General features: G+C 46.3%; 1 protein-coding gene and 1 long non-coding RNA gene across 2 annotated transcripts in view; both read left to right on the forward strand.

Annotated features, from left to right (window-relative positions):
• Positions 1-14509, forward strand: part of SPATA16 (spermatogenesis associated 16) — a 173993-nt gene extending 159484 nt beyond the window's left edge. Inside the window, exon 11 of the mRNA XM_082224290.1 lies at positions 14191-14509. Within this exon, the coding sequence (XP_082080416.1) occupies positions 14191-14313 (123 nt within the window). The 3' untranslated portion in view covers positions 14314-14509. The remainder of the gene's footprint in view (positions 1-14190) is intronic.
• The window catches only part of LOC309533343, a 598890-nt gene that overhangs the window by 482744 nt on the left and 89114 nt on the right, over positions 1-27032 (forward strand). The window lies entirely within an intron of this gene.

The raw sequence follows: 27032 nt of genomic DNA on the forward strand, positions 1-27032 counted from the left end.
GGGTGGAGAGCGTAGACGGGTGGAGAGATATTCTGAATAAAAACATCCCCTCTCAAGTTTTTTATTTATTTTAAAAAAATCCATCTTGCTGATTGAGGAGCAATTGCACAGTTCACTGTCCTCAACTTAATCCACTTACCTTGTGAAAAGAGACTTCATTGCCGCCCGACAGCGTTTTCAATAAATGCAGAGAAAATATTTAACTGTTTGTAATTTCCCCCACATTATCGCAGACTAATATAATAGCATTTTTTGTGTGTCAAATGTGCACTGCTCCTTTCCTCTGTGGCTAAATGAACCATAGGCCATCTCCTTTTCTGTAGTCAATTTAGAATTAACATATAATGCCGAATAATTGACTTGTCAGCCATCCAGCCATTTACAAAGTGAATTATACCTTTCATCTTCTCCCAGTGCATGAGGATGAAAAGTGCTTTAAGGTTTCTTTGGTGTTGCGCAGAAAGCAGGAAGGTACAGGTGTGTGCCATCTCTGCAGAAAAGAAGGGGGGATATAAAATGGAATATAAATACCCTTCAGTCACAACCTTCTGATAAAACACATGCCTTGGGGATCTAGGAAACGAAAAGATTTCTTGCGAGCAAGTAACAAACAAAAGAAAGAAATCAACGCTTGCTTTTGAGGGCCATTAATTCTAGCTCCTTTCCATCAGTGGCCAGAGTGTTTTCTAAGCAGCCTTGACATCAGAAGGAAGGAGCATCTCAAGCAAAATAAAAAACAGTTGCCCAGCTTCAAAACCAGCTCTCCCAGTTTCACAATCACCCCAACTGCTTTGCACATCCTCCCCTTGCAACAGGGTCCCCTCAGCTGAGAGAGGGTGTCTACCCAAGGCAAAAGTTGGAAGGTGGTAGCTGGCAGTGAATAAGTCTTGGCTTCCAATGGCTTTGACTTGGTTCTCATGGCCCTGTGAGATCAAGATGCATAACACATAATGTTCACATCTTCAGATAAGTAGGCAGGATGGAAACAACAGACAGCACATACTGTCGGTGGGCGAAGCTGATCTCATTGGGATTAGATTTTGCCCCTTGCTAGGCTCCTAGCCTTTATACGTAACCATCAAGCAAATCTTGTAAGGACACGGAAAATGCAAACAAGACTTCATTCTTTCCACACAGAAGCCGCAGTCAGCATCATTTTAAAAGGGCTGGGGTGTCACGGCCATTAAAAGGCGGCCATTTTAACCTTTAAAATGGCCCCGTGATCTTTCTGTGGCGAGTCTCTAATGCCTGACCCGTCTATTTGCACCATGTACGGCTTCCCTCTCACATTCCTGGCATTGAGTGCTTCCCAAGAGCCCTTCGAGATCAACCTCTGGCTTCGAAAAATGACAATGTCTGCAGTGCAGTTACGAGCTGCCAGTGCTAAAAAATCTGAAGCGCTCGGGAAAATTTATGGACGGCGTAAAACGAATTGGATTTAATATCAAATTAAATAGCACAAGGAATAAACTGCACCGAGCCTATTATCTGTTTACATATTTCATTCCATTAAAAAAACCCTCACTTTTTATTTCTTGTTGAAGCTGCCACGGCACTTAGAACCTGGCACCCAGCAGATGTTTTGTGGGAAAGGGACAAAACCGAAGCTGCCGAAGGTGGGCCTTGTCTGCCAAAAAGTACCTGAGGCCTCGTCCAGGCAGAACCATCTGTTCCTCTGGGCTGACAGAAAGCCAAGTGAGGCATTTGACTTTGGCCGCTAGCCTGTGAGCTGGGGTTGCTTATTTGACCACCAAGGCCTGGCCCTATATGAGATTTTACACACACACACACAGAGAGAGAGAGAGTTCATTTACAGTGGTACCTCGGGATGCGAACAGGATCCGTTCCGGAGCCCCGTTCGCATCCTGAACAGAACGTAAGATGCAACTGCGCGTCTGCACGTGCACTGGTCGCATTTCGTCGCTTCCGCGCATGCGTGTAACGTCATTTTGACCGTCTGCGCATGCACGAGCGGCGAAACCCAAAAGTGACGCGCTCCGTTACTTCCAGATCGCCACAGAGCGCAACCCCAAAATACTTATCCTGAAGCGTCTTTATCCCGAGGTACGACTGTACTTACCAAATCCAAGCATCAATCAGCAGTTGTGTGTTCTCAAACGAAAAACTTTCCAAGGAAAACCAGAGCTATTAATAAACCCATCTTTCCTCCAAGAGTCTCGATGAAGCGTACACATCTTCTCCCGGCACCCCCGTTTTATTTTCACGGCAACCCTAAGAAGTAGGTTTGACTGAGAGGCAGTGACTGGCCCCAGGTCACTCAATGAGGTTCATAGCCAAGTAGGGAAATGATCCTGAGTCTCCCTAGATCATAGTGTCATAGCATTGTAGAGTTGGAAGGGACCACGAGGGTCAGTAGCGTCGCAACAGGGGGCGGTGCGCCCCGGGTGCCATATCTGGGGGGGGTGACAAGAAGGCACCCCGCGGTAGCTCCCAGCGGCGTGAGCAGCCATCACACCGCCACAGCCACATGTGGAGGATCCTCCATTCGCGGCTGCAGCTTTGAGCAGAGGATCCTGGTACCGCTTTGTACAAACCACTTTGTACAGTCACATGCATGCGCTGTACACAACAATGCCGCACATGCGCTGTACATAGCGGTTTGCCACCGGCGCTGCTTGAGCGCTGTACAGACTGTGGTGGGATCCGTTGCCGCTACAGCCACATGTAGAAGATCCTCTGTTCGCGGCTGTAGTAGCGACGGACTGCTATGTACAGCGCATGTGTGGCATTGCTACGTACGGTGCATGCGTCATGCATAGCGATGCCACACATGTGCCCTACATAGCGACGTCCTGCCCCGGATGTCTTTTTTTTTAATAATAATTTTTATTAAGTGGCCAATCAAATCAAATTAAATCACATCACATAAGTTCCGAATTACAAAGCCAAATTTTAAATTTTGTTGGGGGGACCTATATTTCAAGATCCGAAGGGGGATTCTGATCATCTTCTTGCTACTGCATTAATGTCCAAATCAGACCAAATCAGTCCAAACAGAGTTCATAATTCTATCCAGTCTTATCTTGCTGTTTCCACATCACATCTTGTTCATATATTTTCTCTTTTTCCTTTATGATCTCTTCTGATAGTCTCCTTAAGCTGATAAACACCAATATTAATCCTGTGTGAATTTTTCCGTTCATCCAATCCTCAAATCGAGATGGTTTCCATATATCATCACCTTCATAGATAACATCGCTCTTTCCATCATTATCTCGTAAAACTGTCGCTCTTAAGTCCCTCTGAGGAGTTTCACCCACAATATAAAAGCAGCTCTATTTCTCTATTTCTCCTCCCAAACTCAAGTCCTCCGACAGAACTTCCCAATATGGCGACGGCATTTTTAACTGCGTCATTCCAGAGCTCTTGTACATTCCACTCTCTTCTCAAAACATGCCTTGGTTCGAAAGTTTATCTCCACACAGCCTTAAATCCACAGCTTAAGTCCTTAAAACGACATTTCTGACTCGTGAGGGGAGGGGATTCTTGTTAAATCACATAAGGAAAGAAAGGAAAGGTTTTTTTTTTCTTCCCCCTTCAGTCATTTGCCATACTGTATCTTGGCGTATCTTCTCATGAATTATTCTTGTCTTGTTTTATCAGAGATCTCTTCTGTTAGCAGTCTTTACTCCCCCCTCCTTCCTTGAAATATGTGCAGTTAGCTTCATTCAAATTGTTTCTTTTGAAGTTCTTGCAGCTAGTGGCGCGGATCAGGGACGGCGTCCAGGAGTGCCGGAATCCCACAGGAGGGCTTTGTGCCTAGTACCCCCACCCCCACAAATTCAGGGGTGGTGTAGGGCACAGCAGGCAAGGGCAGTCCCCCCCACCATCCGGGGGGGGGAGTAAGGAGGCTAATTACCCCCATCATAGCCTCCAAATTACCTGGTGTGGGTCGGAGAGATGTTATTGTCAGCCATCTTCTGATGCGCCCCCTAGCCTGCCCCGGATGTCATGACACCTTCATTCGCCCCTGTCATGATACCTTCGTTCCAACCCACTGCAATGCAGGAATCTCTTGCCCAACATAGAGCTCAAACCCATGAACCTGAGATTAAAAGTAGCTCACAGACCTGACTTTCAAAAATAACAATAACATGCTTTTTAAACAAAACAGCTAACTTGCTAAAAGCAGCAGATGCAACGAAACAGCAACAAAAGCACATCAACAGAAAAGCATACGCCTTCGTTCAGCATTTTATTTACCTTTCTGGGGGCCAGAAGGCAAATGGTTAAATGAGCCTCTTGAAGGTGCCACCATTAAGAAGGTTCTGTCTCAGGTGCTCCTCAAACACACCTCGGAGGGCAGCAGGACACAAAGGGCATCTCTGCTGGCGAAAGGCTCTTCCTCTGAGCAGCGCCTCCAATAATTTAAAGCCAGGAAACACTTTCATCTGAAACAGCCCAATTCTGGTGACAGCAGCCCTGGCAGCTTCAATGAAGACTTGCTCTTTGATATCCCCCCGGTTGCCACCTGCCAACTGCATCGCTTCAACCTGACATCCAGGTCTCGCACTTTAAATGCTTTTCAACAAAGCAAACAAAAAAAAAAGGAGCCAGCATTTCCCAAGGAGATGCACCTTCGTGCCTCCCCCCTTTTTTTTCTTTTAGAAAAAGCAGATGAACTGGCAACTTGAAAATGGTAAAGAGAGGGAAAGGGCTGATGTTCTCTCCCGCCTCGAGTTTGCTTTTTAGAATGAAAAGTGCAGGCAGAAAGCCATCAGCTAGCACTGTAGGATGCTATAAGCACCTAACATATTTTTTTGGGAGGGGGGGATAGTATTTTCCACCTAATGTCTTGTCAAGAGGCAGAGTTTGGGGTGTGTTTGCTTTCTCCCCATCCTGTTCACACAGTGATTTGGTGCCTGCATGGACCAGCAACGCGCAGTTTAATTATACAGCTTGATTGGCTTCAGTGCTACAGCAGGAACATCATCAGCCGGTTGTGGTGACATAACAATCAATTATGCAGTCAACAGTTCCTCCCACCCTTCGCACAGCACAACAGAAGATGATGGTTCCGAAGTCTGCTCCTGACAGATGAGACAGAACTGGAATAGATCAGGGATGTACACAGGATTCAGTTTGGGCCCTGATGGATACAGCCCACATGTGTTTGAGGTGCCCCATTTATTTCAGGGTTCATGAGAAGTCCACTTACATCATTCCAACCTACTGGGTCATCAAAAACTGGCTCTCTCTTTTTATTTATTCTTTTGACAGAAGTGACTAAAATCTGCAGAAATGGCTAGCCCTCCAAAGTGGGTAATGCCTTCCTGCACACCTTCTCAAGTTTGATGATGATGATGATGATTTTTTAAAGAGAAACATATATAACTTTTCTATTTTGGGACAGAATTGAGTGGAATTTGCCAGCCAGGTCAGCTGGTCTGTGAGCATAAAGGTAAAGGTACAGGGACCCCTGACCATTAGGTCCAGTCATGGCCGACTCTGGGGTTGCGGTGCTCATCTCGCTTTATTGGCCGGGGGAGCCAGTGTACAGCTTCTGGGTCATGTGGCCAGCATGACTAAGCTGCTTCTGGCGAACCAGAGCACCGCACGGAAACACCATTTACCTTCCCGCTGGAGTGGTACCTATTTATCTACTTGCACTTTGACGTGCTTTTGAATTGCTAGATTGGCAGGAGCAGGGACCGAGCAACGGGAGCTCAGCCCGTCACGGGGATTTGAACCGCCGACCTTCTGATTGGCAAGTCCTAGACTCTGTGGTTTAACCCACAGCGCCACCTGCATAAATCTCATCAAATTTGAGATAGATAGCTTTAGCTGGTTTTAGCTGCAAGGGCAGTCGTTACTATAACAAACAGAGTAGGTAAAAATGGAATAACTAAGGGTTTATCCACACTTAGGTTTCACCCCATTATTTCTGGGCACAGGTCCACATTTTCAAGTTCCATGTCCCAACACTCTTTTGCTTTTTTGGCCCCAGAGTTTTCCCCGCAAAGACTTGTTCTTTAAAGCTGAAGCACAACAAATGGCATTTTGGGTTTGCCGTGGGTTGCTGTTTGCTCTGAATCAGCTTGAAGAGTGGGGTTGGGTTTTTTGGCAAGGGAAGCTCCAGAGCAAAAATAAAAAGTGCTCAGACACAGAGCTTTAAGGTGAAGACCTTGCCTGGACAGCATGTTTGCCCTTTGTGTTTTGTTGGTGACGTTTATGTATAAGGGGTTTATGCCTGCAAAGAAAAGGTATGATAAACTGTTAGGTGTGCTGGTTAAATTTGGACGTGTTTTTCCTGCACCTGCAACTGATTAAGCATATAAGAGTGAGTCAGCAAGTGCAAAGCAAGTTTGCTCATGGCCAGAGCCTGGTCTATGTTGGAACGCTACAAGGAGACTCTGTGCTGCTGGAAGAAGAAGAAGAGTTTGGATTTGATATCCCACTTTATCACTACCCTAAGGGAGTCTCAAAGCAGCCAACAATCTCCTTTCCCTTCCTCCCCTATAACAAACACTCTGTGAGGTGAGTGGGGCTGAGAGAGTTCAAAGAAGTGTGACTGGCCCAAGGTCACCCAGCAGCTGCATGTGGAGGAGCGGGGAAGCAAACCCGGTTCCCCAGATTACGAGTCTACCGCTCTTAACCACTAAACCACACTGGTTCTCATGTAACCTATAAGCTGTGGAAATGCTTTATACTGTCAGCAAAGGCACTGACCCTACCTAGAACTGCCTGGTGCTTTTCTGTTCCACTGGCACACTCTGCTGGCATGCTGAATGGGCATTCTGCACATACTCCCCTAGAATAAACATACTACAGCAGCAACCTGATGTGTAGCACTGGCAGCGGGATAACGCAGTTAATCATTCGGGCACAGAATTCCAGCTTTCTCTGACCTTTATCCAAAGGGCTAAGTTGTTTATATCGCCTCTTGCTTCCCTCTTATCAAAGGAAGCAAGCTGAGACATGACTCAGCAACGAAACACCCAGCTGATGCTTCACACGTTCCACCTATAGGTACCAAAGTGGGTTGCACATGAAAAGCGGTCCACAGCAATCATGTTCTTCCCATACAATGAGAATCCTAAAGCAAGAGATGTGGCGGAATGTGGAAGGGCCAGCCTAAGTGTGAAGCATCATGATGCCATTGCTTCAGGCAGCAGGTTGCAGATGGAGCAATGTTATCTTGCTTCCAGATCCAGCCTTTATCATAAAACTGCAAAGCTGTCTGTTTAGGCTGCAGGCTACCGAGGGAGATAGTTCTTTCCTGCCTTCATTCCCTGTCTCCGTGCTACAGTTTAAAAACACTGTCCAGAGCAGGAGTAGGGGGTCACTGCAGGTTCAACTGAGACCAAGTAGTACTCAAAATGGCAACCGCAAGCTGTTGAACCGGAACTCGGCACATCTTATTTATTTTATTTAGAGAGATTTAAAGGTAAAGGGACCCTTTACCATTAGGTCCAGTCGTGACCAACTCTGGGGTTGTGGCACTCATCTCGCTTTACTGGCTGATGGAGCCGGCATACAGCTTCCGGGTCATGTGGCCAGCATGACCTAGCCGCTTCTGGAGAACCAGAGCAGTGCACGAAAACACTGTTTACCTTCCCACCAGAGCGGTACCTATTTACCGTATTTTTCGCCCTATAAGACGCACTTTTTCCCCTCCAAAAATGAAGGGGAAATGTGTGTGCGTCTTATGGGGCGAATGCAGGCTTTCGCTGAAGCCTGGAGAGTGAGGGGGGTCGGTACGCACAGACCCCTCTCGCTCTCCAGGCTTCAGGAAGCTATCCGCTAGCTGTGGGAGACCCAGCTCTCCCAGGGCTAGCGGAGAGCTTGCCTGCACCCAGAAGCTTGGGGCGCGCTGACCTCCGCACGCCCCAAGCTTCTGTATTAGCGCAGCGGTCCGCTAGCCGTGGGAGAGCTCCGCGGCTCTCCCAGGGCTAGCAGAGAGCTTGCCTGCACCCAGAAGCTTGGGGCGCGCTGACCTCCGCACGCCCCAAGCTTCTGTATTAGCGCAGCGGTCCGCTAGCCGTGGGAGAGCTCCGCGGCTCTCCCAGGGCTAGCGGACTGCTTGCCGGCACCCAGAAGCTTGGGGCGCGCTGACCTCAGCACGCCCCAAGCTTCTGTATTAGCGCAGCGGTCCGCTAGCCGTGGGAGAGCTCCGCGGCTCTCCCAGGGCTATCGGACTGCTTGCCGGCACCCAGAAGCTTGGGGCGCGCTGACCTCAGCACGCCCCAAGCTTCTGTATTAGCGCAGCGGTCCGCTAGCCGTGGGAGAGCTCCGCGGCTCTCCCAGGGCTAGCGGACTGCTTGCCGGCACCCAGAAGCTTGGGGCGCGCTGACCTCAGCACGCCCCAAGCTTCTGTATTAGCGCAGCGGTCCCCTAGCCGTGGGAGAGCTCCGCGGCTCTCCCAGGGCTAGCGGACTGCTTGCCGGCACCCAGAAGCTTGGGGCGCGCTGAGCTCCGCACGCCCCAAGCTTCAGGATTAGCGCAGCGGTCCGCTAGCCCTGGGAGAGGCGCCCGGCTCTCCCACAGCTAGCGGAGACCTTGCCGGCACCCAGAAGCTTGGGGCGTGCTGAGCTCCGCACGCCCCAAGCTTCGGGATTAGCGGAGCGCACCTGGGGGGGAAATAAAAAATTTTTCCCTTTATTTCCCCCCAAAAAAACTAGGTGCGTCTTATGGGCCGGTGCGTCTTATGGGCCGAAAAATACGGTATGTACTTGCACTTCGATGTGCTTTTGAACTGCTAGGTTGGCAGGTTTTCCCCAGCCACTCTGGGCGGCTTCCAACAGAATATTAAAATACAACAATCTATTAAACATTAAAAGCTTCCCTAAACAGGGCTGCCTTCAGATGTCTTCTAAAAGTCTGGTACAGTGGTACCTCAGACTACAGACACTTCAGGTTACATACGCTTCAGGTTACAGACTCCGCTAACCCAGAAATAGTACCTCGGGTTAAGAACTTTGCTTCAGAATGGGAACAGAAATTGTGCTCCGGCGGTGCACTGGCAGCAGGAGGCCCCATTAGCTAAAGTGGTGCTTCAGGTTAAGAACAGTTTCAGGTTAAGAACGGACCTCCAGAACAAATTAAGTACTTGACCTGAGGTACCACTGTAGTTGTTTTTCTCTTTGACATCTGGTGGGAGGGCGTTCCACAGGGCAAGTGCCACTACTGAGAAGGCCCTCTGCCTGGTTCCCTGTAACTTGGCTTCTTGTACTACAAAGCACAGCACAGACAAAGCCCCTGGCCACTTTTAATTGGCCCAGGGGCAATGTTGTGCCTTGGGCCTGTGGTCTCAAGTCTTCTGGGTGCCTAGGAATGCACCTGCCTCCAAGGAACATCTTAAGCAAACAGGCTGGTTGAGATGGGCAAAAGCGGTCCTTCAGATACTGGAGTATGATGGAACACCCAAACCTCTGGGAAACGCTGGTGATGATGGAGTTGTTTAAGCCATGCTAGTTTGACAAGGCAGACAGGGCTACATGAAAGCTGTATGTGTATGTGTGTGCAAGTCCTATCCTTATACATAACAGTAAACGGTATTAAAATTGATTCATATATTCAGCCAGTCTGTTGTGACCACACAGAGCGCAGGAGGGAATCCACGCTCCACCAGGTTGATGTCAGAGTGATATATTAATTTTACCTTTTTTTAAAAGAAAAGGAGCCGAACAATGGGCTTTGCAGTAGGAATTCTGTGCCCATGCATCTCAGAAATGAGGCGATGGGGTAGCTTGGCGTACAATTAATAGCAGACTCCAAGCTATCTTGTGCTCACTCTATTGGGCGATTTGCATTTCTGAGAAAATGGAGCTGCCTATGAATAAACATGAATGACGACGATTTGCAACTATGTGAGTGTGAGCGTGTATGTGTGGCATTCATATAAGACACCTGGTTGAAGTCCACATCTGCGTATATAGAGATGCTCTTTTGAATTGTTTTAAAAGCTGTTCATGATGCATGAGGGTACAGGGAATGATACACATTTCAGCATGCCACTTATTAATATAATTATTGGTTTGATCTCGATGAAGATGCATGGCATCTGCAAAAATTATCATTTCGTGTCCTTCTTTTCCCCTATTTTTTTCCTTTTCCTTTTTCTTAAACCGAACCCTCTGGTGAATGATATATCTCAGGAAAATGTATTTATTCAGAACTTCATTCTGATTTAATAGAAAAATGGTTCTTGCCATGGCAATGTGGAATGCACATTTTTCTCCCCGCGCTGACTTTCAGCCGGAAGCGCTGGCTTCTTTTCTGTCGGCATTCTCTTTCTTATCAGGAAAACTTGCTCAAGATTAATTTTCCCAGCTTGCCTTCCTTTTAAACTGGCTGTTTTTCAATGCCAGTTAAAAGACAGCGTTTTGATAAATTCCCCATTGCTATGGCACACAAGCTCAATGAAGGCGCCTGCATCAGTCTATCCCACATGAGGAAAACAACAGAAGGCGCATAAAGGACCCCTACGTATGCCTGCATGTAAGCATTATGTGTGAACTTTGTCAGATGAGGCAGGCTATCCCAATTTTCTTAAGAAAGGAGCAGAGGTAGGCAAAAGTCAACATTTCGCACATAATGCCCCCGGTCTAAAGACACTTGTGGCATGGACCAATGGTACCAAATAGTATGGGAAACAGCCCTACTAGAAAAATTAACCAATAAACTGAAACTGACACGGGGACAAACAGAAGAAGATGCCTTTTGGCTCTTCTTTATGGCTCCCCTTTATCACATACACAGCCCAACAAGACAATGACAAAAATCCACCAACAGCATACAAATCAGTATGGCTGACCTGATCCAAAACACCCATCTACCCCACTCACACACGAAAACAAAGATCACCACAGCCAACCACAAACAAACAACCACACCCTAGGCCAACCCCAACCTGTCTCACCACCAAAGGAACACAAGTGATTAGCAGAGAACCTGCACAAGCGACGCTGACACCAAACCCTACATAAAGCGTAATAGAAACATCGCCACCAAACCCCACCCCCACCCATCTTACACCCCCCCTCCACCCCTTCTTTTTTCTCCCCCTAATGTCTCAACAAATGAAACGGATTTGTAAAAATGTTACATGGAAAAAATACGAGAGACATTACACATACGTCTGTAAAACAATAAAATCTTTAATAAATAAATAAATAAAGACACTTGTGGCGAGATCCTGCCTTTTAAACCATGCAAGAACTGCACGCACGAGCCAATGCAGACAGACCACCTAGGGTTTTAAAAATAAAGTTGGGTTTATAGTAGCAGAGTTAGCAGAAGATGGAGGTACCCAGTCTCCCCACCTGTTCTGTCTCCCACCACCCTGTTACGATATTGAAGCAATGCAGCCGCGAGCTACTGCTAGCTGGAAAGCAAAACATAATGGGAATGTTGGGACTGTTCCGTGGGAAACAGAGGGACAGTCAGTTCACAGTGCAGAGGGCACCGGAATTAGCTCAGAGTGTAATATGAGCTGTACAGGAAGTACAGGAGGAGTTTGTCTCTTGGCTGCTGGAGTTTGAAGAGAGCAGTCATGTTTTCTGTAATGCTGCAAAGACAGAAACAAAGGCATGTAAATACGTTTCTGTCCATCTCTTTCCCCTGCCTGGGGGGGGCAGGAAAGAGTGGTGTGTTCTTCTCACGCTGAGAAGGATCGCCTATCGCGACCTCTGCCTGGATCCTGCCGGGAAAGCAGACAGGGAGGTCAACAGGAGACCAAGCCGGGTGCCTGGAGAGTGGCCAGTTTCTCCTGATAAAGGCTTGATTTCCGACAAGACCACCTAGGGTTGCAGACAGACCACCTAGGGTTTTAAAAATAAAGTTGGGTTTATAGTAGCAGAGTTAGCAGAAGATGGAGGTACCCAGTCTCCCCACCTGTTCTGTCTTCCACCACCCATCCTGTGACATTAACTAGCACTGAAAGTTTACATGCATTTACATGGATGGCGTTGGGATTCTAAACCTACATGGTGGAAGCTAGTTTCTCATGGATACGTCATGCAGGAGACAGAGAGGGATGGCTGGAGCATGGGAGTTTTTCTGGAAAACACAAAATGTATTTTCCCCTGTCTTAGAGGCATGCAAGGTTGCTTACACCCAATAGTCCAAGCCAGCCCTATTTTTTCCCCCGACCGGTGCCCTCCAGATGATGATGATGATAATAATAATAATAATAATAATAATAATAATAATAATAATAATAATAATAATAATTTATACCCTGCCCTCCCCTGCCTGAGCCAGGCTCAGGGCAGCTAACACCAGTAAAATTGCAGTAAAAACATAATGGGGGGGCGGGGACAATTTAAAATACAGGTTAAAATGCAATTTAAAATGCAGCCTCATTTTAAAAGTAGCCCATTGATCAAAACCATAAGGGGAGGGAAACATAAGGGTCCGACTGAGTCCAAACCAAAGGCCAGGTGGAACAGCTCTGTCTTGCAGGCCCTGCAGAAAGATGTCAAGTCCCGCAGGGCCCTAGTCTCTTGTGACAGAGCGTTCCACCAAGTCAGGGCCAGTACTGAAAAGGCCCTGGCCCTAGTTGAGACCAATCTAACCACCTTGTGACTTGGGACCTCCAAAATGTTGTCATTTGTGGACCTTAAGGTCCTCCACGGGGCATACCAGGAGAGGCTGTCCCGTAGGTACGTGGGTTCTAGGCTGCATTGGGCTTTAAAGGTCAAAAGGTAAAGGGACCCCTGACCATTAGGTCCAGTCGTAGCCGACTCTGGGGTTGCGGCGCTCATCTCGCTTTGTTGGCCGAGGGAGCCAGCATACAGCTTCCGGGTCATGTGGCCAGCATGACTAAGCCGCTTCTGGCGAACCAGAGCAGAGCACGGAAACGCGTTTATCTTTCCGCCGGAGCGGTACCTATTTATCTACTTGCACTTTGACATGCTTTCGAACTGCTAGGTTGGCAGGAGCAGGGACCGGGCAACGGGAGCTCACCCCGTCACAGGGATTCGAACCGCTGACCTTCTGATCGGCAAGTCCTAGACTCTGTGGTTTAACCCACAGCGCCACCTGTGTCCCTTTTAAAGGTCAAAACCAGCACCTTAAACCTGACCCCGTACTCCACTGGGAGCCAGTACAGTTGGTAAAGCACTGGATGAATGTGATCCCGCAGCAAGGACCCCGTAAGGAGCCTTGCTTCGGCATTCTGCACCCACTGGAGCTTCTGGGTCAGCTTCAAGGGCAGCCCCGCGTAGAGCGAGTTACAATAATCAAGCCTGGAGGTGTCTGTCGCATGGATCACAGTGGCCAGATCAGGGTGATCAGTTTTAGACTATGAACCACCTGGAGCTAACATGGCCAATGGTCAGGAATAATGGGAGACATAATCCAAAACATCTAAAGGGCACCATTTTAGGGAAGGTTGGTCTACTGTACAGATTTAAACTGGTTCCTAGCATGCCTGTTGCTCGTGGCCTTCTACAAAAGACACTTGGAAAATGTAGTTCTGCAACAGGACTAGGGATCTTTACCTGTGAATTCACTGTCTCCATCACACAATGGTTGCAAGTCCAAAGAATATTTGGAGAAAGCCAATACAGATTATTTCTGTCTTGTTTAAAATTATAATACGGAAGCTGTTGAACATATTCTCTGAACAATACTTCCTATGATTTATTAAACCAGTTTCGATATAATTTTAATGTGTGTTTTAGAGGAATCTTCTGGCTTGGATTTATTTTTGGCTCTTTTGTTAAGTTATTCAGTCCAGAAAGCTAGGTCAGTATAGTTGTCCACATCCTACAAAATGGGAAGAAATTCCCTTAGCCCATCATTTCCATCCTGGGACCCAAAGCAGTTTAGGTGAACACGACACTCCTTTTGTAGATGTGAATGCAAGGAGTTTGGCCATCTGTCTTGACACGGGGGTGCAGTCTCCAAGGACAAGTCCCACAGATAAAGTTTCCAAAGAAAAGTCACATGTACTATTTTCTGTTGTTAGGGCTCACTCTTGTTTTTGCTAAATTAGGCTCCGCAGCTCAGGCGCCACTGCCTATCTGTAAAATGGAAATAGCAGAGACCTAGCTCACAGGATGTGCGTGAAATATGCCTTTCAAGGTAGAATTTTACATCTAAATAATAATGCCATCATTTCTGAAGGGAAAGTAATCCATTTAACAAAGAAATGTTGTGTATCTGCAAGCAGGCGGATGCCGCATTGTTTGACAGTCCATATCCTTTTATGTTTGCCTACAGGTTGGAATAATAGAAGACTTCTTATACCAATTAGAAGATAGTTTCTTAAAGACCAAAAAACTCAGAACAGCAAGGCGGCAGAAAATGAAAATGAAGCAGCTTCAAAGCAAACAGCCATGCTAGGCCTACTGGGGGAAGAGGCCCCATCCTGCACCAGAGATGGCAAGAGAGGACATTAATATAGCAGGAGTCTGACAGCTGGGACAACAAAGGCCGGCCTTCAAATTAATGAGGTGTCCTCTCCGTAAGGCTCATCTTTTAGCAACAAGCTCCTGCACTTCATTAGTCTCATCTGACAGGAATAAAAACGTTCATGGGATGCTTGACTGGATTCTTATGCAGAATGGGCTTGTTTATCCAAACCTGGTGGGGAATTTGGATCGCTGCAACATCCCCTTGCGTTAGGCATATAACGCAACCAGCCAGGCCTTGCGAGAGGTCTTTTGTAATCCAGAGTTAAGCAAAGCACGGGAACGTAAGGAGGGGCTTTCCATGTGCGAGGTTTTGGGGGAGGGCCGCAGCTCAGTGGTAGAGCAACTGCTTTCCATTCCAAAGGTCCCAGGTTTTATACCTGGCATCTTCCAGATGCACGGAGTGGAGCGCACGCCCTGCAGCCGGGGGCAGAACAAGCTGCCCATGGCAGACATTTGGCATGTCGCACGCCCGTGACTCCCAAGCCTCCCCCCAGCTGTCAAAACGAAGGGCAAAGGGTGTGCTGGTCCTGTGGGTTACCCGAGAGGCGAGGTCCAAGCCCGGTCCATGGTCAAAGGTGCAGTGAGGAGGCAGTCCGTAGTAGCTGAAGCTGGGTGCAGGGCAGGGAGTTGGGTGAGGTCAGGAACAGGTTTGCAAAGAGAACTCTCTCCCAAAAGAGAGCCTCAGTTTCCTTTATTTTTTAGGTAAAACTTGAAATTTAGTTGTTGCTGTTTTAAAAGAATATATTTAGAGACCCGCCATAACCCAAAGTGCTATCATTTACATAACTTGTGTGTGAACCCAGCACTTCTTTCAGGCTATTCACGTGTGGCTTCTTTCTTTTGCCGTTGACTGCATCCCGATCAAGCTTTGGCTAGCATGGTTGGCTTCCTCCTCCAGATACCTGTGGTTTTCTCACCACCCACCCATGGAATATATTGCCTCCTAAAACCCAGCAAGGTTTTCGTAAGTTCCTAAATCAAAATGCATGCAGAAAAATAAAATAAAAGCCACACGAACCCACCAGCACGATAACAGCTTGAATTATGCAACTGCGACTCAAAGAGATTGTGTGATGGAATCAAAAATTGATCAAATGTTTTCTGCATAATCCAAGGTGGTGTGGACTCTGAGATGGGACACAATGGCGGAACAGGTACCGGGTAATTGTGCGGGGGGGTTTTTTGGGGGGTCCTAACAGGCTGATACACGTTCCTTTCTGATGAAGGCATGCGGGGTAAATAGGAAGGCGGATGCCACAAGTGTCATTAAAAATTGCCTTCTAATTTTTTCCAGCTTGCTTAAAGCATAGAATCATAGAATCATAGAATCATAGAGTTGGAAGAGACCACAAGGGCCATCGAGTCCAACCCCCTGCCAAGCAGGAAACACCATCAGAGCACTCCTGACATATGGTTGTCAAGCCTCTGCTTAAAGACCTCCAAAGTAGGAGACTCCACCACACTCCTTGGCAGCAAATGCCACTGTCGAACACCTCTTACTGTCAGGAAGTTCTTCCTAATGTTTAGGTGGAATCTTCTTTCCTGTAGTTTGGATCCATTGCTCCGTGTCCGCTTCTCTGGAGCAGCAGAAAACAACCTTTCTCCCTCCTCTAGGTGACATCCTTTTATATATTTGAACATGGCTATCATATCACCCCTTAACCTCCTCTTCTCCAGGCTAAACATGCCCAGCTCCCTTAGCCGTTCCTCATAAGGCATCGTTTCCAGGCCAAGCACCAGGTTCGGAAAAGAAAACTCTCTGATGCTGGACTGCAAGGGTCTCATGGCACTTCCCTTGTCATGCAGCTCAAGAACAAAGTTGCCCAGGGCTGGCTGGAGACCTTTGGCCACCTGGAGCGCAAAGGGCAAGATGGAGCCCTCCTTCCAAATCTATGTATAAGATCCAACCAGTATTAGAGTCTCACTTCAACCATGGTGATAGGATAGCTTTCTCCACTGCATCCGAGGACAACAGGCTAGATCAGGCCTTATCCTCTAATGCAGAGAAAGCCAACATGGTGGCCTCCATAGGTTATTGGACTACAACTCCCATTATCCCTCAGTGTTCGCCTCAGGAGCTGGCGAACCCTTGCCCTAATGCCTTGCTCTCTGGTCCCCAGAATATGCTGCCCAATGCATCCAGCACCTCACTCTGTCTAATGGTAGAGCTGGCCCTGAACATCTCTTCCTAGGGATCCACACCCTCCAACATTCCTCTGATGAAAATAGGGACATCCTATTCCATACCCCCCAACATTTAGCCAATGAAAATAGAGACGTCCTAAAGAAAAGTGGGACATTCTGGGATCAAACCAGAAACTGGGGCAGCTTCTGTAAAACTGGGGGCTGTCCCTGGAAAATAGGGAGATCTGGAGGGTCTGGAGATCTGTGTGAAATTGCCCCAGTGCTGCCTTCAGGGTTGGCAAAAACATTTTTACCAGTCCCTTTAGCTGAACCAGCTGAAACATCCCAATTTTGATACCTGGGATATTGGCAGGTATCCTGTACACTTAACCTAAAAGTAAACCCTATTGCATTCCAATAGGGTTTTTTCTGAGTAGGCCTGCAGAGGACTGTGCTGTTGGCTGATTTATTTGGTGTCACCAGTGGAACCCTTTGCAAGACTTGCCTTATATGTATATTGACAACATGCCCAATAAATAGATGGGTGTGTGTGACCTCTTAAATACTTTGGACTGGTGCTCACTGGAACGTTTGCTTTTTCAAAATAAATAAACCACACTCCAAAATAGTCCAGTAAGCAAAGGACCTGGCCTGTGCTGCATTCTACAAGGTTTGCCAAGGTTTCAAGTACTCAGGTCCCGTAAAATGTTGTTGTTGTTGTTTAGTCGTTTAGTCGTGTCTGACTCTTCGTGACCCCATGGACCAGAGCACGCCAGGCACTTCTGTCTTCCACCGCCTCCCATAGTTTAGTCAAATTCATGTTCGTAGCTTCGAGAACACTGTCCAACCATCTCGTCCTCTGTCGTTCCCTTCTCCTTGTGCCCTCCATCTTTCCCAACATCAGGGTCTTTTCCAGGGAGTCTTCTCTTCTCATGAGGTGGCCAAAGTATTGGAGCCTCAACTTCACGATCTGTCCTTCCAGTGAGCACTCAGGGCTGATTTCCTTCAGAATGGATAGGTTTGATCTTCTTGCAGTCCATGGGACTCTCAAGAGTCTCCTCCAGCACCGTAAAATGTAGTGATTTCTAATACGGCTATTGCGGTAAAGTGGTTTCTCTACAGTGGGACACCGACACAATTCCTTGCCAAAGGTGTAAGGGGCCTTAAATATTGCTTCTGCTGAGGTGGAAGCTGACAGCCAGAGCCAATGGGGGCTGGCTGAGGTTGGGGGGCAGAGCCCCATTCACCCTATTGAACCAGCCCCCACTGAGGCCTCCCCAAAGCATGGAACCTGCATTGGGGCCTACTTTGCAACAAATCCTCACACAAACACTCCGAAGCAAAGTAGTGAGGGACCATACCTGGCAAAGATCCCTTTCCAGATACTTTTGTAGAGCGGCAAAAATAAACCAGAGGACAAAAATTTTTCCCCAAGACAACGGAAACAACTTTTTGAGGGCTTCCTATGGAAAATGCCTGGCCTCCCCGAATGTTGAAGAAACCAAGTGTGCGGCAAGATTAAATTATATAAAGGCAGTGGTGGGAAGGTGGTACCCACTGAGAAGTTAAATGATTTGCCTAAGGGGGACAGCGCGAGGCAGAGAAGGAAAAGAAACCCAGAGGATGAAAATACCACCATGCAGTAATTACAATCAAAGGACAAATTCAGAAATGTGCAGATCTGCCCTTGCTGTTCTTCAAGAATAGCACCTGGCAATCTCCTCTAGGCCATGGCCTTCTTTTAATCTTCTGACCAGCCGAGAATGGTGGGTCTGCATTCTTCCAGGTGCCCCTTTCTTTTTTTTTAACATTTCTTTCTTTCTCTCTCTCTCTCTCTTTGCAACAATTATTGTCACAAAGAGCAGATTTAACAGCAAGCCTTTTTCTTGTTACAATCCATCACGAAGCAATGCCAAATCTGGGACGCCTTTGTGCCGCCTATGAGAGATGATAATAGAATGTATTACCCTGACCTTTTCCGTTTGCTTGGCAATGCTATCGGGGAGCCTTCCCTCTCTCTCTCTCCTCCCTTCTTAACCACCTCATTAACCTGGGAGGGGGGGAAAGGAGGAATGGACAGACAATTAGCCTGCAGAATATTAAAAAGGTTAACACTGAATGGCAACCCCCCCAGTCTGCAAGTGTTGGAAATCTGGTATCGTGTTCTGCTTTCATAAGCCTCACACACCTAACTGAATAAACCTGGCGGGGAGGGAGGGAGGGCTTTGCTTTTGCACATGGCCAAAGATAGAGAGATTGATAAAAATAAAAAATAAGAAGAGCAGGTGGCTATTTCCATTCTAAAAGGTGAACGTTTCTCCCCAAGTCGTGGAGGGGCATGAGAAAGAAAAACGAGGGTCCCTGGATAAAATAGTCTTTGATTCCCGGTGACTAAGCGAAGTGTCTCACAGTTATGATCTACCTGGGCCTGAAATTAGACGTTTCGCATGTGGGAGGAAAAGATGAAAGCAAAAAAACTGTCTGGCACCCAAAGCTAGAAAAGGCTTGTCCTGCTTACACCTCATTAAAATGAACAGGATCCAAGTTTGGTCGTGACTCACTCACTTTCAAGGGGACAAGAAACGCAACTGGCTTTCTGAGTTTGGGGCATAATTTGTGAGTCTTGAGATAGTCAACAGAGAAGGAGGGGAGGGTTTTCCCATGGCCCTCTAGATGTTGTTGGACTCCGACTCCCATCGGCATGGCCAATGGTTAGAGACGATGGGATCCATAGTCCTTTCCCTTCCGATTCCTGAATTATAAGACCTGGAACTTGCTGAAACGCCCAGGCCCATCCCTCCCATGCCTCTTCTGCTAGTGCTGCAATATTGGTTCTCTCTTTTATTCATCACTGTGATACCAGCTCTCATTGATCTATTTACTGGCACATTCCCTGCATTAGTCTCGACACCTGCAGTTCTGGACGCTCACTTGTTCGGTTTGGCCAATCTCAGCAGCAGGCCGAGAGCATGCGGTGACTGGAAATCATTACAAACCTGATGCGGATTCAATCTCTTGACCTAGAAGTCAAGTTCTGAATTTCATTACCCAGTTAATTCTCTCGAGATCCATTTCCTAATTCAATTAGCCATCGCAACAGCACTCCTCCTCCTCCCCCCCTGTTATCCCTACTGGCCGCCCGCATCTAGTACATGGCAAAACTCATGGACCTAGAACAAGGATGGAAAGTGCGTGAATGGCTGGCTAATGTGTTAGACTTAAGTTGGAAGTCATTTTTATTTTATTTATATACTGCAGCGGCTCCCTGCCTGTGAAATGCTCTCCCCAGGGAAGTTCGCCTGGCACCTTCATTATACAACTTTAGGCGCCAGGCAGAAACGTTCCTCTTTAACCAGGCCTTTGGCTGATTTGACATCCAGTGCCCTTTTAAAGTGTGTTGCGGGGGGGGGGGTGTCATTGGGTTGTCTTTGTTTTTAATATGTATTTTGTGTTTTTTTAAAAATATATTGTGATTTTATTATGTGAACCACTCTGAGATCTACAGGTATAGGGCAGTATACTACTAGAACTACTATTAGGGACACGGGTGACGCTGTGGTCTAAACTACTGAGCCTAGGGCTTGCCGATCGGAAGGTCGACGGTTCGAATCCCCATGACAGGGTGAGCTCCCATTACTCGGTCCCAGCTCCTGCCAACCTAGCAGTTCGAAAGCATGCCAAAATGTGCAAGTAGATAAATAGGTACCACTCCGGCGGGAAGGTAAACAGCATTTCCGTGCACTGCTCTGGTTTTGCCAGAAGTGGCTCAGTCATGCTGGCCACATGCCCTGGAAAAACTGTCTGTGGACAAACATCAGCTCCCTCGGCCAGTAAAGCGAGATGAGCGCTGCAACGTCAGAGTTGTTCGCAACTGGACTTAACTGTCAGGGGTCCTTTACATTTCCTTTTTTATTATTATTACAAATGCCAAAACAGCTTCTAAGAGATCTATAAAAACAATCCACCATTAAAACACACAGTGGCATTAAAGCATCCCTAATTAAGGCAATGAAACAAAGAATCAAAAAGCATAACAATTAAAGCCGCTTTCAAAGGTTAAAAGAACAAAACCAAAAGTCCAGTTTAGGGGGATGGTTGCCTAAACAGGTGTGTCTTCAGGAGCCGGCAGCATGCCAATGCTGATGGGGCTTCCCATATTTTGGCAGGGAGAGCCTTTCACAGCACTGGTGCAACAATGAGAAAGCCTGCCCCCGAGTTACCATAAGCCGATAATCACCAGTCTGACAATCAAACTGCCCTTAGTGACCAGTGAAATTGGTTGAATATGGGGCTTATCTGCACTTACCTTCCATCCGCTCTTTCTAGGCACGGTCCCCAATTTAAACCTCCTTCTATTTTTGCTCTGGAGCTTTCTTCAAGAAAACCCACTCTTTTGAGCTCCTTCAGAGCAAACAGCAATCCATGGAACCCCAAGTTGGTGTTGGCTCCGACTGAGCACTAAAGTGCAGGGTTTTGTGAGGAAATCTCTAAGGCAAGGTGCGGGGCGGGATGCTCCGACACTGAGTTTTCTTTTTTTACTATTTTCACCATCACAGGGTATAAGGTGAAATAAACAGCATTATGAAGACCATCTGACATCTGTTTTTCCTCCTAACCACTCACGTATCTGGATCCATCTTGTAGACACTATGCCTTCTGGACATTCCCAAAGACGATTTGTGTCCTGTTCTCCAGGCGTTCCCAATTAAATTTCCACAGATCAGGCCGGCCCCATATTCTTTTGGAAAATTAAGAGATTTCACTTATATCAGAGCACAAGGTAGTCCTAATCAAACCTGAGGCTGCCTTGGGCTTGCCTCCCAAGCATAATGCCCCCTTTTTAATGAGCTCTGGATTTCGTCTGAGCAATGTTTTGAATATCATCACCAGCCATTTCTGTGAAGCGTTCTATCAAACATGGCTTCCCAACTCTTCGCAGGTTCCAGCACAGAGGGTGGGCGCTGACCGCCTCATAAAGAACTCCTACGCTTTCTTTAACAATGGAAAGCTGGAAAAAGTTAAAGTTAAAATATGCCGTTCTTGTTAAGGACCATTCTAGCGCTGGGAATGAATTAAATTGCGGAAACGGCCTCAAATCCTGGCGGGTGAACTGTCCCATTCTGTAGATGAAAGTTCAAGGCTTCATTGTCCTTCATGGGGATGCGGCAGAGATCCATGAGGGGAAATGGCACATGAGGGAACATGCCGAGCCATTGAGGCACCATTAGATACCTTTCTCTATTCTCGCCCACAGCGCTATCATTTCGCTTAAAAAAAAAAAGTATGAAAAACCCCAACGCAGAATTTCATATTAGCCACCTAAGCTAAAATGGCCTACAGACATTTTACTTCATGGAGGGATCAGAACATTAGCTTTTCCATCATCAAAGAGAAGGGACACATTTTCAATTATACTAAAACATACAAAGTGATATTTCAAGGAAGGATGAGGAAAACAGGGCTCGATGTCATCCTCACCCAAAGCAAAGACGTGGTGACAAGCCTGCTTGCTGTTTTCTTATGTTTTTCATACTTTTCGTTTCTAAAGTTGTAAACTGCCTCGAACACCTTCAAACAGGCTTCTACAACATAGTGCCCTCTGCCCCAGCCAGCATGGCCCAAGGGTCAGGGATGTCTAGAGACATGGTTCAGAATATACGAAGGGCACCATATTAGCTGACTGTTAGGTCCAGTCACGGACGACTCTGGGGTTGCGGCACTCATCTCACTTTACTGGCCGAGGGAGCCGGCGTACAGCTTCCAGGTCATGTGGCCAGCATGACTAAGCCGCTTCTGGTGAACCAGAGCAGCACACGGAAACGCCGTTTACCTTCCCGCCAGAGTGGTACCTATTTATCTACTTGCACTTTGACATGCTTTCAAACTGCTAGGTGGGCAGGAGCAGGGACCGAGCAACGGGAGCTCACCCCGTTGAGGGGATTCGAACCACTGACCTTCTGATCGGCAAGCCCTAGGCTCCGTGGTTTAACCCACAGCGCTATAGAAATGCAAGAAACAGAATGTGCCATGGGTTGATTGATTCTCAAAAAAAATATCAGTTAAAATATGAACGATTAAGCTTCTCATCAGTTTGATGGGCAGGATGAGAACAAGATATTTGTTCCCCAAACCCTCGAACCCTGTCTATCTGCATTTTCAGCAAACTTGACACCAGATGCAAGGACAGAGCTCCAGCCGCAACGTTTGGAACAAAGATGCTCCCTGTCCCCTTATTATCTCCAAGCAACCAGCTTAGATGGCTTTATAAAAGGGATTAGGACAAATCCATCACTCGTCAGGATGCCTATATGCAACCTTCAGGTGCAGTCAGCAGGATCCTGGGTACCAGTTTCTTGGGAACAGCAGCAGGATAGGACTATTGCCTTTATGTCCTGCTTGGGGGCTTCCTAGAAGCGGCCGATTGGCCACCCAACAGGATCCCAGACTAGATCAGCTTTTGGTCTGCTCCGGCTGGGCTTGTCTTATGTCCTTAATAGGCTGCCAGCCATTGCTCCCATAGCTGTGAACTGTTTTAAGTCCACAGCAGCACCAACAAAAAAATCAAATAATTAGACTGTTACCCATAGAGCTTTGCTAGCGTTCACAGCCTAGCAGAAACTTCTGATCTGAGAAGGTGCAAGCCTCCACTACTTTTTTAATTGGGAGCCTGATTCGTTCGCCGTTCCACTTGTAACACAGTGCAGGGCAGAGGAGAGAGAAAAGTGGGGGACCCAGGACTCTTTTGGAAATCAATTGTGCTCATGTTTACTTTCACCCCAGGCTAAGACGCTGCAGAAGTAACCGAAATATTATCTTTGCCATCGCAGAGCAGCAGAAAGCAATGGAGGAGCTTCCCATCCAATATAGTCAATAAATCACTTCCTCTTTAGGCAAAGAAAGGGAGAGTTTGCATATTTATAAGGACACTGATGCTGAGAGGTAGTTAGTATCTTCTCTGTCTCTCCACCTCCCCGTCACTCCGAACGGCAACCAGCAGCAAGCAGGCTCCGTCATTTTGAAAAGGTGCACGAAACAAAACTCCCGTGCCGTATGATTTATATTCCACTCCACTCCAGTCTAGAAGACTCTATAACTAGGTTAATGCTGAGCATGCTATGCTTTCCGGATGAGGAAAAGGACAAGACAAGTGCACACAGCAGCTCGCCAGGACTTATAAGAGAACAAAAAAAAACCACCCCACAATATTCTGAAAAAGTAAGCTTTCCTTGGTTCTTCCGACTCAGCTCTGTACTAGGCAGAATAGGGCAATGATGGAGGGGCCTTTTAGCCTTCAATTCCTCAGGTTACGCAGGGAGAGAAATAGGGGCAGAGACGACTGAATTATATTATGGAATTTAGAGTCTTATCTACACCACAAAATTAAAACTTGAACAGGAAGGGAAATAAATTAGTAAAACACCTATACACATCTGTAGCATAGTGTATGCCCTGTTTGGATCAAGTGTAGCTCCGGTGATTTAAATTAAGCTACTTGGGCTTTGTGTAGCTGGAGTAGCATTTACAATATTTCATACTTGCAGCTCCATATTTCCCTTGGTCTGTTCTCAAGGACAAACATCCTTTAGCTAAAGGGATCTAAGTGAAAGCCACTTCACATATGATTGGAAGGCGTCAGCGAGAAATATGCTAGCAACTCTGGGGCTTTCTTTTCATGCTTGTGGAGTCTTGGGGAAATTTCATTCTACAACCAAAATAAATTATGGGTGATATCCAATGTTCTCAGCATACAGCCACTGAAGTCAACAACCTTCTTTCGTCCACTTACTTAAGTGGGTCCGTACCGAGTAAGACTTAGTTGGGTACCACTGTGTGTTGATCGTGCAAAATGAAGGAAAATACTTGTTTGACATCCTTTAGTTTTGATGCTTTTGAATTATGGTGCTGGAGGAGACTCTTGAGAGTCCCCTGGACTGAAAGAAGATCAAACCTCTCCATTCTTAAGGAAATCAGCCCTGAGTGCTCACTGGAAGGACAGATCCTGAAGCTGAGACTCAATACTTTGGCCACCTCATGAGAAGAGAAGACTCCCTGAAAGACTCCCTGATGATGGGAAAGATGGAGGGCACAAGGAGAAGGGGACGACAGAGGACGAGATGGTTGGACAGTGTTCTTGAAGCTACCAGCATGAGTTTGACCAAACTGTGGGAGGCAGTGGAAGACAGAAGTGCCTGGCGTGCTCTGCTCCATGGGTTCACGAAGAGTTGGACACGACTAAACGACTAAACAACAACAACAAGTTTTGCTAGTTAGGAGTGGGAGGAGGACAATGAAATCTTAAGTGAGTCATCTTGCTAGCTTCCACGATTCCACTAGGCATCGCCCATACCCTTTCAGCCACACAAGCTAGAAACTTGCCTTTTTAAAACATTGAAGTCAAGATTCTCAGAAAGCTGGATTCTGTATCAAATGCTGCTTTTAGTGCTTTCCCCATGCATGTGATCCTGAGCACCAAATTAGTGCCACATGCTTTGTACACTGGGAGGCTTAAGCAGGAGTAAACAGACGAGCAAACTCTGACATTGATGGGAGACCAAAGCACAACAGATCATGCTTTTAGCCATTTTCCATTTCTGCTGGAATAGCGTTTCTAATTCAAGAGCGTCCCTTCCATCACAAGAGGACTCTCATTCATCAGCTTGTCATCGAGGTTCATATACCACTAAGTGTGCCATGTTACAAGAGCACACATCCATCGCTTAGCACTTACCCCTTTAAAGCACCATGGAAGCAAACAAATATTCAATTTCCATATATTTGTTGAGCATAAACGGCCCTTGCAATGTGTGTTGTGCATGCTAAATTTAAATGAAGTGTTATTAAAGAAGCACATTTTGTTTATAACCACTGATCTCACATTCTCAACACAGTAGATCAAGCTTGGAGGTCTGCCGCCTCCTGCTTTGCAAATTAAGCTTCACCAACTCTGGAAGATTCCTAATACCAGGATGGATCTACAGGCCTCTCTCACACATACACACAACACAGAGAGCAGAATATCGAGAGCTGGGTTTTTTTTCTGCATGCAGCTCTCTCCAGAGGGGAAAGCATGTGATAATTTGGAACAAATAACCTTCGGGCAAAAAAAAAATTTTTTTTTTAAATAGGTCACCCCAAATCACATGCATGTAGTATGCAACAACAGCAGCAAGAATACTCATCGCAAAGCACTGGAAGACACAGGATTTGCCCACTCTGGAAGAATGGCAGACGCAACTGATAGACTACATGGAATTGGCCGAGATGACTGGCAGAATTCGAGACCTGGGAGAAGAGACGGTGGAAGAGGACTGGAAGAAATTTAAAGACTATCTACAAAAACATTACAAGCTGTATGAATGCTAAGAGAATGCACAATAGAAAACAACATGGCATCAGTAACTTAGTTGTAAGATGTATGATTAAGTGATGCTTAAGAAAATGGTGTAATCTGAGGTAATATTATGCCTAGCTAACCAGTTTAGTATATATTAAAAATATTGAAAATTGGGGATATAATATCCGAGAACTACAAAATAAGATTTGAAATAAGGTAATAATTTGCTGCTTGTAACTAGATAACTGAGAACGCAGGAAAGGGTGATGTGAGGAAGTCCAAAGGTTATGAGAATACGATTAATGGACAAATTGATTTTGATGTATCTTTTTTTCTATTCATTCTTTGCTTACTCTCTAAATCTATTCTGTTTTCTTTTGTTTTGTTTTATGGTGATGGTAATGTATATGTTTGTTGGTTTGTTTTGTGTTCAAAAATTGCAATAAATATTATAAAAAACCAAATCACATGCATGTAATAGTCATGCTCAAACACAGCGGTGCAGTTCTCTTTGAAATACTACCTAAACCTTCACATAAGGAAATACCTTCAATGAGAACCTTATGTTGTATCAGAACTATCTTTCATCGACCAAATGCATCCCTCATGGAAGTAAAAAACCCAGCTAAGAGAAGGCTAACAACCGCCTGCTTTTATAATGGAAAGAATTAAGAACAAGAAGTTTTAATTTTTTAGTCTGTTCTATTGTGGTTGACATTTTCTGTACATTTTAAATTATGGCTGTAAAATTATTTTAGTGATAATTCTATGGTGTGTATGTTTTTGGGGGTTTTTTTGCAAGCCGCTTTGTATTCCCTACAATCGAGCGGAATATACATTTTATGCAACAAACAATCCCACCCTTTTCCTCGTGAGACCAGAGTGCTCCATATAAGCGCTTGCACTTCTCAGTCACAAGAGATTGTTGATTTTGGATCGAAGGAATCAGACCAAAGGTTCTTCCAGACTTATATTTTGTAAGCACTCTGTTTTGCGAGCCAGTGTAGAATAAATGTCTGTGATTCCCAGTTACATTTGTGCCTTTGTGAGAGGGAGGGGTAAGGAAAGGAAAGCCAGCTAGTCAATCACATGCAGCCCCCTTAGGTAACAGTCTCAGGTATGGAGCTTTTAATTTTCCCACTCTCAGACAAGAGATGTTAAATTTCTTATATCCACTACAGAGTTTCACT

This window comes from Podarcis vaucheri, assembly GCF_965113315.1.
Source record: "Podarcis vaucheri genome assembly, chromosome: 5".
Classification (NCBI taxonomy): domain Eukaryota; kingdom Metazoa; phylum Chordata; class Lepidosauria; order Squamata; family Lacertidae; genus Podarcis; species Podarcis vaucheri.